This window comes from Rhynchophorus ferrugineus, unplaced genomic scaffold, assembly GCF_030347505.1.
Source record: "Rhynchophorus ferrugineus isolate W39M unplaced genomic scaffold, kcgeb_rfMv2 rfM3, whole genome shotgun sequence".
NCBI lineage: Eukaryota > Metazoa > Arthropoda > Insecta > Coleoptera > Curculionidae > Rhynchophorus > Rhynchophorus ferrugineus.
In genome coordinates, this window is record NW_027472582.1 from 33117 (window position 1) to 47900 (window position 14784).

A 14784-nucleotide genomic window follows, 5' to 3' on the forward strand; every position below is an offset into this window, starting at 1 on the left:
ATGTTAAAAATAAATATTTTCCTAACAGGTCAATGGTTCAAAAATGCGATGATATTGATATCGTAGTGAACCGGCATATTTCTTCTCTCAACATCGCAATAGACTGTATTTGAACCATATACATAATACGGATTATAGGTAGATGGTAGTTGAGTTTGAAATAATTTAACACTTAAAAAATGTGACACCCTGTATTAACACGTATTATTTAAATAGATGTAATGTAATGTAATTTTCATTAAGAATAAAATTATGAATATTGACGTTATTTTTACTAAAATAGGACACGGAAACCGAAAATATATTATCTGTGGTTTTTATAGATTGGTTAACACTAAATCCTTATACTTATCTTATATTTATACTTTATTTGTTTTGTACAAATACAAGAAAATTGTATAATATTAGATGATTTTCTGATTAGATGATTAGATGAGAGCCATTTATTTAAAGGAACTTAAACAATATGGAATTGAAATTTTAAAGAAAACATGGCATTGTTTATTGTTAATTATTATTTTTAATATTTATTTTTGTACAGTATTTGAATTTCAGGTTGGCAAAACATATATTTTAAAGTCATCAAGAATTAACTAACGATATATATTGTAACATAACATACACCCAATCAAGTAACACAACAAAACAACTTATAACAACTAAACGGAAACAACATCAACTAAGCTAAAGTGAACCTAAATAAAGCACAAGAAACATGTTCACAATCTTTTTTTTTAATATTTAATTTGGAAAATGTTTGTATTTCCTTTTTTAAGTTTATTTAATCAGAAAACTTATACTCAATTGCCAAAATGTCCAAATTTATTTAAAAAACTCCACTTCTTTTAATAGTTATTGATACAGTATGCAATAATTGTTAAGGCAGTTTAATATTGTGATTAATTTTGCTATATTGCTTAGTATTTGTTTTTTACCCAATTGAGTGTTTGAATAAGTATTTCCAATCTCATTGTACTCAGGAATATATCTCAAGTCATTAACTTCACACACCCTGGAATTTTCTATTTTCGTGGTCTCAATCACCAAAGTTGATTAAAACTCCCTTAAAAAATAACTACTAATAAAAGAAGATGGGATAAGAAAAAAAAAAGCTACCTAGAGAGAGAAGAGGAGTGTGAAGTGTGTAAAAAATAGGAACTGGATAGAAACTAGTCTACTCCTAAAGAATGGTTTGTTACTCGTTCATACAATCAAATGTATAAGAAATATTTTAAATTATTTCATTACCAACTTTAAACGAAGCTTAATTTATATGAAGAGGCCTTAAAAATGTTTTGAATGTAGACTTATATAAATAACTCTTTTATCAAAATAATACACCTAAGTGGCAAAATTTTGATTAAATCTTATTTAACACGCCATTTAAGGATAAGTTAATTGTGCTCGTTATAAAAAATGTATACACAATATAAATTGTTACAATAAAAACCAATATTAAGTGACAAATAAACCAAACGCGGCAATGCGGGATTTCTTCTCACCGTTCTTGTTTAAATGCAAATTGTTCACTTGTTAATAGTCAGTCGCGAGTGCGAGAGCAAACGATCGGTCTCACTGGGAGCGTAGAATCCCAACAGTGTATAAGACAGACTCGCGTAGAACAAACAGATCGGGCCTCTCGTTGTACTATTTCGGTACCATATTTTTATTTTGTTGTTTGTCAATTACCTCCTCAAAATTAAATGGATATGACTACAGTTAATATCGACCCTCACAGGCTTCTAATGAGAGGGACCAGTGTGAATACTTACTGCAAAAGTGTCTTTGATAAGGTGAGGTTACAAACAATTTTTAGAAGTAAGCTTATACAACCAAACAGAACATTAATATATACAAACGTTAACACATTTTTGATATATTCTATAACTTTCGATTACGATGAAAAAATCTAAAATTTGTAAATATATTTTCCATCAACCAAGATGTAAACAGATTTCATTCAACTTGAAAAATTAAATGTATGTGCGGCTTGACAAAAATCAAAATACTAGTTGCAGACAGATTACTTTAATATCTTTAAGTTAGTGCGTCTCCAAAGCTCTTTGGGCAATATATTCCCTACATCATCTATTTATATATTATCTCTTTTTACACACTTTTCTATTAAATTAGTTCTAATTAGTCGAAATAATAATTCGATAAATCGTTTCTAATTCATCGAAATGTTATAGTGATATAACACTATAATTAGATTATAGTTAAAAATATACTAAACCAACACTAATAAGCATTTATTATTTAACAGATATTATATAGTAAATATAAATAAATATTATATAATTTATAAGCCATATATTTATATCATATATTTTGGTGTATGAAAGGAGAAATATTAATATTAAAATAAATTATAATGTTATTATAATGTTTAAATTATTATTTACTCTTATTGTTACATATGGTGTCATCAAATTTTCGCATGTTTAATTTTTTTAATATAATTATATAGTATATAGATTATTGTTATATATGAAAGTACATCCATCGGGCAAATGACCGTATTAGTATACTAACTATACTTTTTATATTATACGATTTAGTCTGAGAAAAATCTCATGCAGTAATTGTTTTAACAGTTGTGGCAACAATTATTGATTGTGGATGTATTGCGTTGTGGGTTTTCCAAATCGGTTCCAGTGAATTTGACCATCAAATTTTAGTTATTTTAAAATATATTTTGAACTTTTTTCATTTCCAACACATTGCCGCATAATAAATTCAAACGCAACATATTCAAATCTTGTGTAAATCTTGATACATCGTATAAGTTATTCTGGTAGCAAATATATTGAGGTATATAGATTAATCTACAAGTAGGCGTTGATAACTACTATTATACCACTTAATACGTTGTGTCATGTTTTTTTATGGACCAAATTTAACTAGTAAATATTCACGTCATTAACGCTAGTCTTTAAGTTAAATACCACTGGTAAATTACTGATACTGACTCAATCGAGTGTTTCCCAACAGTTCTGCAATTTAAACATTATAAATGGAATAATCTGTGGCCATTAAAGATTTCTAGATGTTTTCCAATTCGCCAACACGAAGGTGTGAAAAAACAATACAGCAATGATTCTCAAGTCCGTATTTTTAGAAGCATATGCACGAAAGTTGGGTTATATAAATATATCATTGGCGTCGAACTATAACCCAAGTGTTTGGATGTTTGCTTTTAGTCTGCTGGAATTAAAAATTTTGTATAACTCTGTTGTCTCCCAGTACAATCGACCGGTAAACTTGGTAAAAAAGCGTTTTCAAGTAAAATTATACAAAAGAAAATATCTAAACCGACTGTTTCTGTTTTTGCAAATTCTGTGTGGCCCAGCTGCACGTTTTAAATAAAAGTACCATAACATTTTCTACAAATGATTTTGCCATGAAACTGTACATGTTAGAAAACACTAAAAAATATTATTTACGCTTCTCAGAAATAACACTCAATTTCAAACTTACCGGCGCAACTGGCCCAGTCTTGGTAGAATTATCTATTAGAAAACATTGAGATTATTCCGCCCGATTATATCCTTAAATTATTTTTTAACAATTATTAGTTTATGGGCGTAAAGATATTTATCATTAACTACATTTTCAATTACATTTTATTTGAAATTCTTGTAGTGCTCTACAAAGAGAACAATTGATTACATATTTAAAACGTATTTTCCACTTTTTCTTATTATTTATCGTCCAAGTTTAGTACAATAATATTAATTTTGAATTTGAACTATTATATTTTTTGAACTATAAATTTGAAATAGATCTGAAAAGGTCTGTACAATGTTCGGTATGAAAAAAAATGTTACTTGTACGATAATAAACCGTGAAGATCCATATGTTCCAATCAAAACAGTCTCGTAAAAATCGCTTGGTTGATTAACATCGAAAATAGAAAGAGTTCAGAATTTTTGATATCATTTTTTAAATATTTTCTACCGGTTTGTATCCATTACGTTATTAATCGTTTCTAAGCCAATTACCTGTTGTAAATCGAAACAACAAAAAAATTAACAGTAATTTTGCCGGTGCTCACGAATCCGGTTATTAAAAGCCTAAAGGACAAATTCGATTGTAATTTGTTTTATGACATATGATTGGAATTTAATATCGCTAATATATTATGCGAGGTTATCACAAAAACTGTTATTATATCAAAATCACGTCTGTAATTCAAGCGATTTAATTTGGGTCTGTTTTTTACTACTATTACACATTGTAATACTATTAAACCTATCTGTAAGTGAAAAAATGATGATTTCAATATAAAAGATAAAATAAGTTTGTTTTCACGTGTTAAGTTTCGAACTAGTCACAAACATGAGTTTACATTGAACAAATCCTTCAGTTCTTCATCACATCAACTATGTAGCCTGTTCGGGTCATCCCTTGCCTTGGAAAAAAATCCAACATAATGTAACAGGAATTTGCCATATCATATCATTTTCTGAAACACTCAGAAAATATGAGAAATTTCCCTATTGACATCATACAATATTTTCACTTTTAACTAGCCATCGATTTATTTATATCATAAGATGTATACTCAAAAAAAATTACATAGTGAAAGAGAGAGAAATCTCAAAATATATTAATTACACCATATAATCATTTGTTCATACAATATACTTTGAAACAAAATATAATTAACTTTACAACGGCAAATGTTAACCTACTACTGTTTTAATTAAGATAAGAGATTGTTTTCTAGTAGCCCTTAAACCTAATAAAATTTAATTCGGTTGTAAGATAATAAACCAAATCAAACATTCATTCTAATTATTCTCAGCTTAATTATATTAATAAAAATTTTGCATAGATTATTTTCATTGAAAAAACATTTATTATATTTTATGTCAGTTCATGTACTTCTTAGAAAAAGTAAGAACAACGCCAAATATACTTCTGGTTTGGCGTTATAACCCTATAAGAAAATACATGAATAGGAGATGAAATTCATGAATTAATACGTTTGACTCATTGTAGTCTAAATTTTATATTTAACGGCCGATTTCCAAAGGATTCAAGTCCAAAACATTCTGAATTTTTGCATTTATTAACAAGTATTCAGTCAAATTATCTGCCAAGTGACTTATTCGAGAGTAAGGCGACGGATGATCGGAAATTTGTTTTCGCTTGTCCTGGTGGGTGGTTGACACCAGTCCAAGTTATTAAAATAAGATACACGCGGCTTTTTATCGCTTACCGGCTTTTACCATCTTGTTCTTGATGAGCAATCAAAAAAAAAAGTTTTTTTCTCTGGTAAAATGGAACTAGCTCCAAATTTGTCGTCAGTACTCAGTCCCCTTTACCATAACCGGATGCAGTGTTAAGTAATAAGAAAAAAGACAGACATAATTCAGAGAAAGCGGATCATCGTGCGGTCCATTGCCGTTAAATGGTCGGTCAAATACCGCGTTCCCAGACGGGCCAGCCCCAATAACGCCAAATAAGAGCTGATAATTTGTTCTGATTAGCGTGAAAAGTTTCCTGCCTTTACCTGTAATTGCAGGTTTTATGCCGGCCTTCGGTTTAATATGAATACTGACTAGAAATTCAAATCAATGCTGACGATTTATGTAATAAATTATCTCATTCCTGTTAGTCATCTAACCCATTAGAAAAAATGGCATTCGTAAATTTCAAATTAATTTGAAGAATCTAAATTATATTGAACGGTTAATTTACCTCAAATTACAGTTTATTATATTTTTATATTACTTACCTCGATAATAAAAACAAACAATAGACAAAAATATATAATGCTAATGAAAAACTCCAACCTGAAGGTTATGTTACGGCTCACAAAATCAATGCTGAATATCTCGGTTTGTATAATGAATATCACCAGTGTCATATTATGCAGTAATAAAACAGTTATCATCAAAATTGTGAAATAGCAATAATATATGACACATTGAAAGGAAATAAGTATCTTTAAATAGAATTATCTGATAAAAATCTCAAAATATCCCAAAACATAAATATTTAATGGTTATTTCCATCATGATACTTCTTTCCCTTCATTTTCAGATTGATGGGAGACCAACATAAAATAAACTAAATATTAAATCTGTATATCATTAATCTTAACCAAACTTTAAACAAATCTATAAAAAAAAGAATAGTTGTCCTAAGAGATTAAATTATTTCATATCGCTTATTAAAACTGATATTAAAAATGTTCGAATTAGTTGAACGGATGCAATTTACAGAAACCGGGGACTTCCCATTTTATTATTACCTAACCACGCTCTCATTGCATATATGATTCAGATAACATTACAATTCAACGGTCTTTCCCTCAAATTACAACAGAAATAAGGGTAAAAATGTTATCGCGTCAAAGTTTAAAAAAGCCGTGACACAAATGATGAACTATTTATTTTTCATGTAGCATCCCATTTTTTGAATGGAGATGCTACGGCAGAAATTAATTCATTATTTATATTATTCGTATTACTCTTTATTTATTTATTATTTACTACTTATATTATTATATTACTAGCGACCCGCCCCGGCTTCGCACGGGTGCAATGCTGATACTAAATTAAATACACTACAGAAAAAATATGAACGTTGTATATAAAAACATAACGGCCCGCTCCGACTTTGCACGGGCATAAAATATATATGCCTATGTCACTCAATGAAAACATGATTAAAATCGATCCAGTATTTTTGGTTCATTCATTACTGCCCTTGGCCTGCACACATTAAATTTGGAGTGAAACAATTCCTCTTCCCCTATACTTACTATGAAGATTTCCTGCTATCTTTGGAATATCTAAATTCATACAATTTTTATTACATTACACATTTTTAAACGCAAATTTTAAATTTGTAATATCTCCGAAAATATTTGTTTAATTTACATGCTGTAAGGAACCATATTGATCTATATTAATTGCACACTGTATTTAAGGTACTTAATTCGATAAGGATTAATGCCGTATTGCTTAAAATAGCTTCGTAAATAAGCCATTTTCTCACGTAAAAAATAAACAATAAAAATGGTCAATGTGGGTTATCCCTAAAAGATAAACATATACCATCGCGGACTTTTTTGTAGACCTTTTTATGGTGTACAATACTGTAGTACATTAATTTGATCTAACTCGTAGGGTTAGGCAACGTTTTTGCTAATTGCTAAATAAGCCTAAAAAATAGGTTAATTTACGACATCACGTTAGAAACCTCTAAAATTAGCAATGTTGCCTTAGTATATTATGCATGTATTATACATATAAACCTTCCTCTTGAATCACTCTATCTATTGAAAAAATTGAAAAAAACCGCATCAAAATCCGTTTCGTAGTTTTAAAGATTTAAGCGCACATAGGGATATAGGGACAGAAAAGGCGACTTTGTTTTATACTATGTAGTGATTATTATAAGTTAAATCATCATTACCAAGAAATAGCAACAACCGACCACGAATTTGAAAATAGAAAATGTTATGGTAAATGTGAATCACAGGTGAAAGTTAAGTAAGGTGAAGTTTCTTCGTTCAAAAAACTAGATCGCAATCCAATTTATACATATATTTTTGAAATGAAACTTGTTAAGATCTACTAAAGCTAATAGAATGCTGTTATGTTGCCAATAGTATTATTTCTGTCTATAGTACAATATAAACGAACATAACCAATGAGATTGATACTTTATTGGCATTAGTAACATAGTAAAATTTTTCATGTCCGTAACCAAATTTTCTTACTAATTCTATTAGTACCTTAAATTATTAAATTTTAATAATTAGTTTTTGAACTTTGAATTAGTTTTTGAAACGAAATTAGTTTTGAATCATTCAAAGAGTTGTGTAAAATTTTCAAACAAATAGTGATCCAAACCAAACTCAGACTAAAATTGTATAGTGGATGCCACATAATTTCGCAACCATTTTTTAGCAACCATTTAAACCAAAATGTAATCATACCTCCCAAATTTCTAAATATATATGAGTATATATATTTTTCATCGAAATATAAATATATGAAATGCATACATAAAAAAATCGAGAATATGTGTAGCTTTCAAGTTCTCCATGAAAATCCAATAAAAGCCACCAACTACTAAGCCTTAAACTACTTGGGAATAGAATACTATCATTGTGGAATCATTGTTTCTTTACACCTTCTTTACATCTAATGCCAACTTAAAATTTGATTTTTACATAATATATTTTGTGTTTCAACATTTTTGCATTAGTGCATTGTAAACCTATCGTGATTTTACTCAACACATTTGATATAACATTCAATTCAACACAAATATTTTAATAATCTCATATTGTTCAAGTGTCATTATTCGGTAATGCGATCGAAAAAAATTAAAATATTATTATTACTATCGTTAACGTTCGAACGACAAAAGTTGAGTAATCTGAGGCTTGATAAGTGTTCTGTTCGTGACATTGTAGACATATTCCTGGCCTTAATCAATGTCAATGACAATGCAGTTTAAACGAAGATTCAAAACATCAGTATAAATCTAGAATATGCACGTGTGTGTCTTATGTAATTTGTATTGATCTAATACTGACCTAATAAAGGTTTTGTTTTATCGTAAGGTATGGGTAATATATAAATTATCAGTAAAAATTCTCCACATGCATTAAGGCTTAAACTTCAACTTCACTAAGAGTGACATAAGATTTTAATATAAGTATTTTGATCACATACAAATATCTCAGACTATAACATATATGAAAAATAGAGAAAATTTGGTAGTATAAAGTAGATAGCCTCAGTTTGCCGCGGAAAATTCAAGATGGTTCTTCAAGAAGTGAACTTTCAAGTTCAAGTCAGAAAACCAAGAATTTGAACATCTATTATGTTTGTAACTTATAGCTAAAGCGATAAGGGGCTTTCACATTAGTTAAAATAAGTTTTTCAAAATCAAAACTTTAAATAAGTTACATACCTCACTAGTATTCGCACATAGTTCGTTAGTACTTGTCAGTGCTTCGCAGTTGGAATCGAACATTAATATTCGAATATCAGGCCCAATGAAAATATTTTTTTTCATTTTAGTATCTGATAAATAAATGTTTCTACACATATATTTAAATCAATCACCATCTTTAGGAAATGCTTTTACAAGTTGTTTAGTTAGACTTAACTTTATGTGTAGTGGTAGTATAAAATACTCAAGAATGTCAAGAGATGTTTTTTAATTATACTAATATAAATTCAAAACCCTTTCGTTAATATGCAATACTTATATTAATATTTATATATTATTAGAACATTTGTTCATTTGATTGTAGCAGAAATATAAATGATATATATTTTTAGTAGATTAACAATAGAACCAAGTAACAAATACCTTTATTGTGGCATTATATTTACACAATATGGTTACACCTATTTGTTACAAACTTCTGAAGTCTCACCAAATCGACTTTTATGGATTTTCTATTAGATTCGTTAAAATATTTTCGGTTTGGTGATAAATCTCATCCAATAGCATTTTCTGAAAAAGCAAACAAACTACAATTACGTTCCACTCACGCGCGATTTAACACAGATTTTCCGAGAAAAGATTAAGAACGAAAAAAAAATATATTTTCCACTCACACTGGTCGGGCTTTATTTCCTTAACCTTTTTCTTTGTTTCTTTAGTAAATCGATTAATTTGTTGGCTAATGATTAAATTTTGAGGCATATTCAACAAGTATTATTTTCGGATAACGATCACATTGGAAGTAGAAAAAAATTTGTATTCCTGTAGTGGTACCTAATTTTAATCGAACAACTGCGCCTCCTAACTCAAAATTAACTCTTTCGTCTCGACAGTCCTACTCATCTAATTTAACTCCTTGAATGTTATTGATTTTCAAAATCAAAGCTACATAATAACTATCAATTTTGAATTAGATATATTTTCCCAAAGTAACCTATAAACCATGAGATTTCAGTTTTTCTTCAGGTATGCGTAATATTATTTCTTGTAACAGGATTCTAGTTGACACATAAACAATTGTTTCGCTGAACTAAAACAATTGAAATAACTCAATAATGGGGAGTCAATTTTACGTAAAATAAGAAGCATTCTAGTAAAGGGAATCCCAAAACAAGTTTCTACAAAGTAAAATATCGAAATAAAATAAAAAGCTTCAATAGTTTATTTCTTAATTAATATTGCCTTTCTTTATATATTTGAAACCTGTACTTAAAATTGGAAAACATATGTGATAACCACTCATCGAAAGCTAAACATGACGTCAAAGAGACCAGACTATTGTTATTTCCGATAATATAAAACCACAAAATGATTTTTAAATAAATTATACATAAATCAACGCATTTTTTATACAAAACGCGATTAATTTAAACCGGATATATGTTATTATTTAATCATAAGATGAATGGACTATTTTCTGTACTGTCGTATTTATCATTAGAATTAGTTGAAACCTGATAACTGATAACTTCTAAATTAGAACAACAAAAAGCATGGTTAATAAATTAATGCAAAATAAAACAAAAAGTTTTATACAGAAATATATATCTTAGACAACTATAACTTTCCAAAAATATAACTAATATATCCTCCGATTATTTAAAATGACTTTTTTAACAAAGATAAATAAACTATTCATGTAATAAATTGTATTTACAGTTATATTAAGCACACAACAGTTAATTTTTAATCATAAAAATAAATATATGCAAATATCATTGACGTCGAACATTTACATAGAATTACTAAGTGAATTTGCATATAGTTGCATATTATCGTATCAATAAAATGTAAAAAAAAACCCGAGTGTACACGTTGTAAGTTTTCTAAATCCGAGGTAACGTATATACATTAATTTTTCAGGACAACTTAAGAAAAGAAGAAAACTAAAAGTTGCTAAGCTGTCAAAGTCATTGGTATTCAAAGACAATTACGTCAATTCTCCCGAAAATGACAAGAGTCTATTCTCATTAGATAGTAGATCAAGGTTAACATTGGTACGAACAAATGCATAATAATATAGTCGAAATGTTAGAATGAAAGTTCTTGCTAGTGTTTTTTATATTATTCGAAACGGAATTTCCAGTTTACTGTCGGAATGTAGTCAGCCATGCAGATTTGTGAGAAAGAGGTTCTATAAAATATTTAACCTATTGGCTCGAGGTTCTGCTTAGAATATATTAGATAGTACCGGTGGCGCCTAAATGATTTAAATCTCATTCAAATATATAAAGCGACGTCTGAGATTCAAGGCTCAAGTATATTTACTTATAGCACAGGGAAGTTTGTTCGCCAACTGAAAGGGTTCCGATATCAAATGATTGATATAAAATACAAACCGTGCTGGCATTGTTATTAACTGATCCGCATATGTCAATGTCATTACAGTTCATTAACATCGAAGCCAACGTATTAATTTGTCTTTGTGTTAATTCATAATAAAATAAAATCGAAATAAATAAATTTATTATTTAATCCTGATGGTTTATTATATATTTATTATTATATTTGCAGTTTGTAACGATTCTACAGCATGTTTTTTTTAATTTACTCTAAGAATGAAATGACTGTGGGTTAATCTTGACCATTTCTTATAAATTCAAGCAGTATTTTGATTAGCCTATAAGTCGACAAATCATGATCTATGAAAAAAATATAATGTTCATCAATCCATAGCCGACATTCTGAGAAAGTGTCTAATTCTAACCAAATACGCCGCTCTTCATGTCTTAACATGAAATATTCACGTACTTGAGGATATAGTCAGCTATACTTATATATATTCTAACAATTACTTTCCATTGTTACAGTGTGATAAAGATCAAGATGGATTCGTTAGTCTGGAAGAGCTCACGGCTTTTATCAAAAGTAATGAACAGACAACGCCCACATCCGGTCCCCTGACGCCCATCATCATCAACAATTACCAAAGATTTGATCAGAACCACGACAACAAGCTGGATTTTGAGGAATTCGTGGCCATGATCACAAACGATAGTTTTCTGCGGGACTTCGCCAATCTTGGAAATAGGTGAGGTTATATTTAGGTTTTTATTATCTTTTAATAGTAAAAATCTACGCCAAAACAATTATAACTTGAAACAATATATATCATGTTATTTATTGGACGTTGAACATAACTAATACCATAAACTAAATAAACTTTTAATACATATTTTTTGTCATGAAATATTTCAAAATTTAAAATTATTATAATTTATACCGGGAATTTTCAACTAATACAATTTAGCAAAATATCATTAAATTCTATTATGAATACAGTAATTAAAACCACCATTCAAAATTATATAAGCATCTCTCAAGGTTGCAAAATGATACCTAATGTTCAAAATCTCACCAAGGTTTTCCCAGCACTAGATACAAATCCGTCTTAGTTTCAGATTAAATGAAAAACGTATGAACCGGAAAACAATATTATGTAATCAAAACTATTATTTCATATATAATATAAAAGAAATTGTTGATTGATGGTAATAATTAGATCTAAATATAGACGATAGATATAAAGAAATCTATCAAAAATAAGAAAAAAATGTTTTATAGATTCATTTAAGATTGTTGTTATGACTGTTTCAAATGACATAAAGTGTTAGTAGGTTTTTACATGTTAAGTACATAATAATTAAAAAATAGTTAATGCGTTCGTGTGTTCATCCTATATAATCATATAATATAATACTCAAGTGGAAAAACGCTGAGAACGGAAAAGAAGATTAAGTTATCCTATGTCAAATTCTTATTAATTTATTTTGTTGCAGATATGTAAAATTCCTCGTACCAGTATCTCGACGTACTGTAAAACTACGTCGAATGCACACCATTACCGGTATGTACGAAGAAGAGGTACGTTTTAAACGAACGGATATAGGCATGATTTTATTGTCGATAGTACAAATAGCACTGTTTTACCTGGATGTTAGTGAGCCCCTGATATTCGACCAGAGTAAACGGTATCAAATATGGAGATACATGACCTATATGTTCACACATAGCTCGTAAGTATTACATAAGATAGGATTGATGCTTAAGTGAATTAGTAATAATTAGTAATTAGCACCAAGCAAGAATTTGGAGGGATTCACTTGGAAGTTTTGATTCATCTACCGTATGATCTAACTTTGGCGCCTTTCAAATCACAGTTCACAAGTTCTACATTTACAAAAGTAGGGTTTTACTTGAAAAGAGGCAAAAGGTCTTCGATTAAAGTAGCACATACATCACTAATTAGTATTTGAAATGTAAATGAATAAATTCGCTTTTAGAAAAACATGAAAAAACTGAAATTACTTTTTTCCAGTCCATTATAATATTATTAAAATCAAACCAACATTATATTGACATGTTTTTATTGATTACAGGTCACTTCACCTTTTCAACAATGTGATATTCCAGCTGGCAATAGGATTACCATTGGAAATGGTGCATGGTTGGCGAGTGTTAGTCATATATTGTGCGGGTGTCCTCGGAGGATCCCTATTTCAATCCGTCATTTATCCACGTGACAATCTAACCGGCGGTAGTCCCGGTGTTTACTCTTTTTTCACTGCCCACATCGCCACAGTAATTATGGTAAGAGACCAAGGCCTACTATTGTAACGTATCATAAACTAACTATCCTTATTTCAGAATTGGCGAGAAATAAGTCAGCCCGTAGCGCAACTAATACTGTTTGGATTTTTTACGGTGTGTGATCCCGTCTACAAATACATTACATACCGGAATGACAGGAATGTAAGCTACATCTCTCATTTGGGTGGTGCAATATGCGGACTCCTGGTCGGAGTAAATATCCTAAGAAATTTACGCGAAACCAGAGGGGAAAAAATTATATGGTGGATATCAGTGGTTCTATACACCGCTCTAATGGTGACGTTAATATCGTTAGAAATCACAGTGAACTTTATGCAGCTGAAACTACTCAGTTAAAACTTCCAGCCAAAAATAAGCTTATGATATAATTACATGACTGATAGTATTTATATATATATATATTGTATTTCAGAATGTATATAACGTATATTCGAAACTATTCATCCTCATTTTTTTAGAACATTGACATTTTCATTCATTCATCAGACTGCCATTTATAGGCTTTCCTATGTATATGTTAAGTCAACAAAGGTATTCACTTTAATTTATTATTATTTATTGGTAATACTAGTCGCGCACCGTATCATTAACTTCATAAATGTTCTTTATCATAGGATTAATCTATTTAAATTTTGCATTTCATAAATTAATTTATATTTTCTACTTTTTTAATATGAATATATTGCAATATTTTATAATTGTGATATTTTGTACTTAAATGTACAATGCAGTTTAAAGTACTATAAATTGTACTTTAACATAAATTGTAAAACTTTATTTGGAAAAAAATTGTAATATAAAATGAATTGCTATTGTTTATTTCTTGTCCTACCTTGTCCTATAAATATTTTCCAATTTAACATCCTAACATTATTTAGAGATTTTATAAAATAAAAAATACAATGTTTTTTTAACCTAGTAATATTAGATTGTCTTTCTCACATTTCTTGTACGTAACAACTAGATTACAATATTTATAATTTTTAATATTGAAAGCATTTCCAATGTTTATTCTTTCAAATAAATATGATTATCTCCCACTTTGACTGTAATACTGACAATTTTTAAAATAACTAGTATTAATTTTATTTTCAAACAATATTCACCAAAGAATTATTTCAAGCTATAATTACAATATTGATATTACAATGGACGTTCCATTGTTTTATTTAAGCTGTGAACAAT

General features: G+C 28.9%; 1 protein-coding gene across 3 annotated transcripts in view; it reads left to right on the forward strand.

Annotated features, from left to right (window-relative positions):
• The window catches only part of LOC143194145 (protein rhomboid), a 38617-nt gene extending 24212 nt beyond the window's left edge, over positions 1-14405 (forward strand). For 2 of the 3 annotated variants that reach the window (XM_076400727.1, XM_076400729.1), the window contains exons 2-5: positions 11799-12019; positions 12768-13004; positions 13368-13578; positions 13636-14405. In XM_076400727.1, coding sequence (XP_076256842.1) covers positions 11799-12019; positions 12768-13004; positions 13368-13578; positions 13636-13935 — 969 coding nt within the window. In that variant the 3' untranslated portion in view covers positions 13936-14405. Of the gene's footprint in view, positions 1-1541; positions 1794-11798; positions 12020-12767; positions 13005-13367; positions 13579-13635 lie in introns of those variants that run through there. The other variant, XM_076400728.1, reaches the window with a different exon arrangement.
• Positions 14406-14784: the final 379 nt, after the last annotated feature.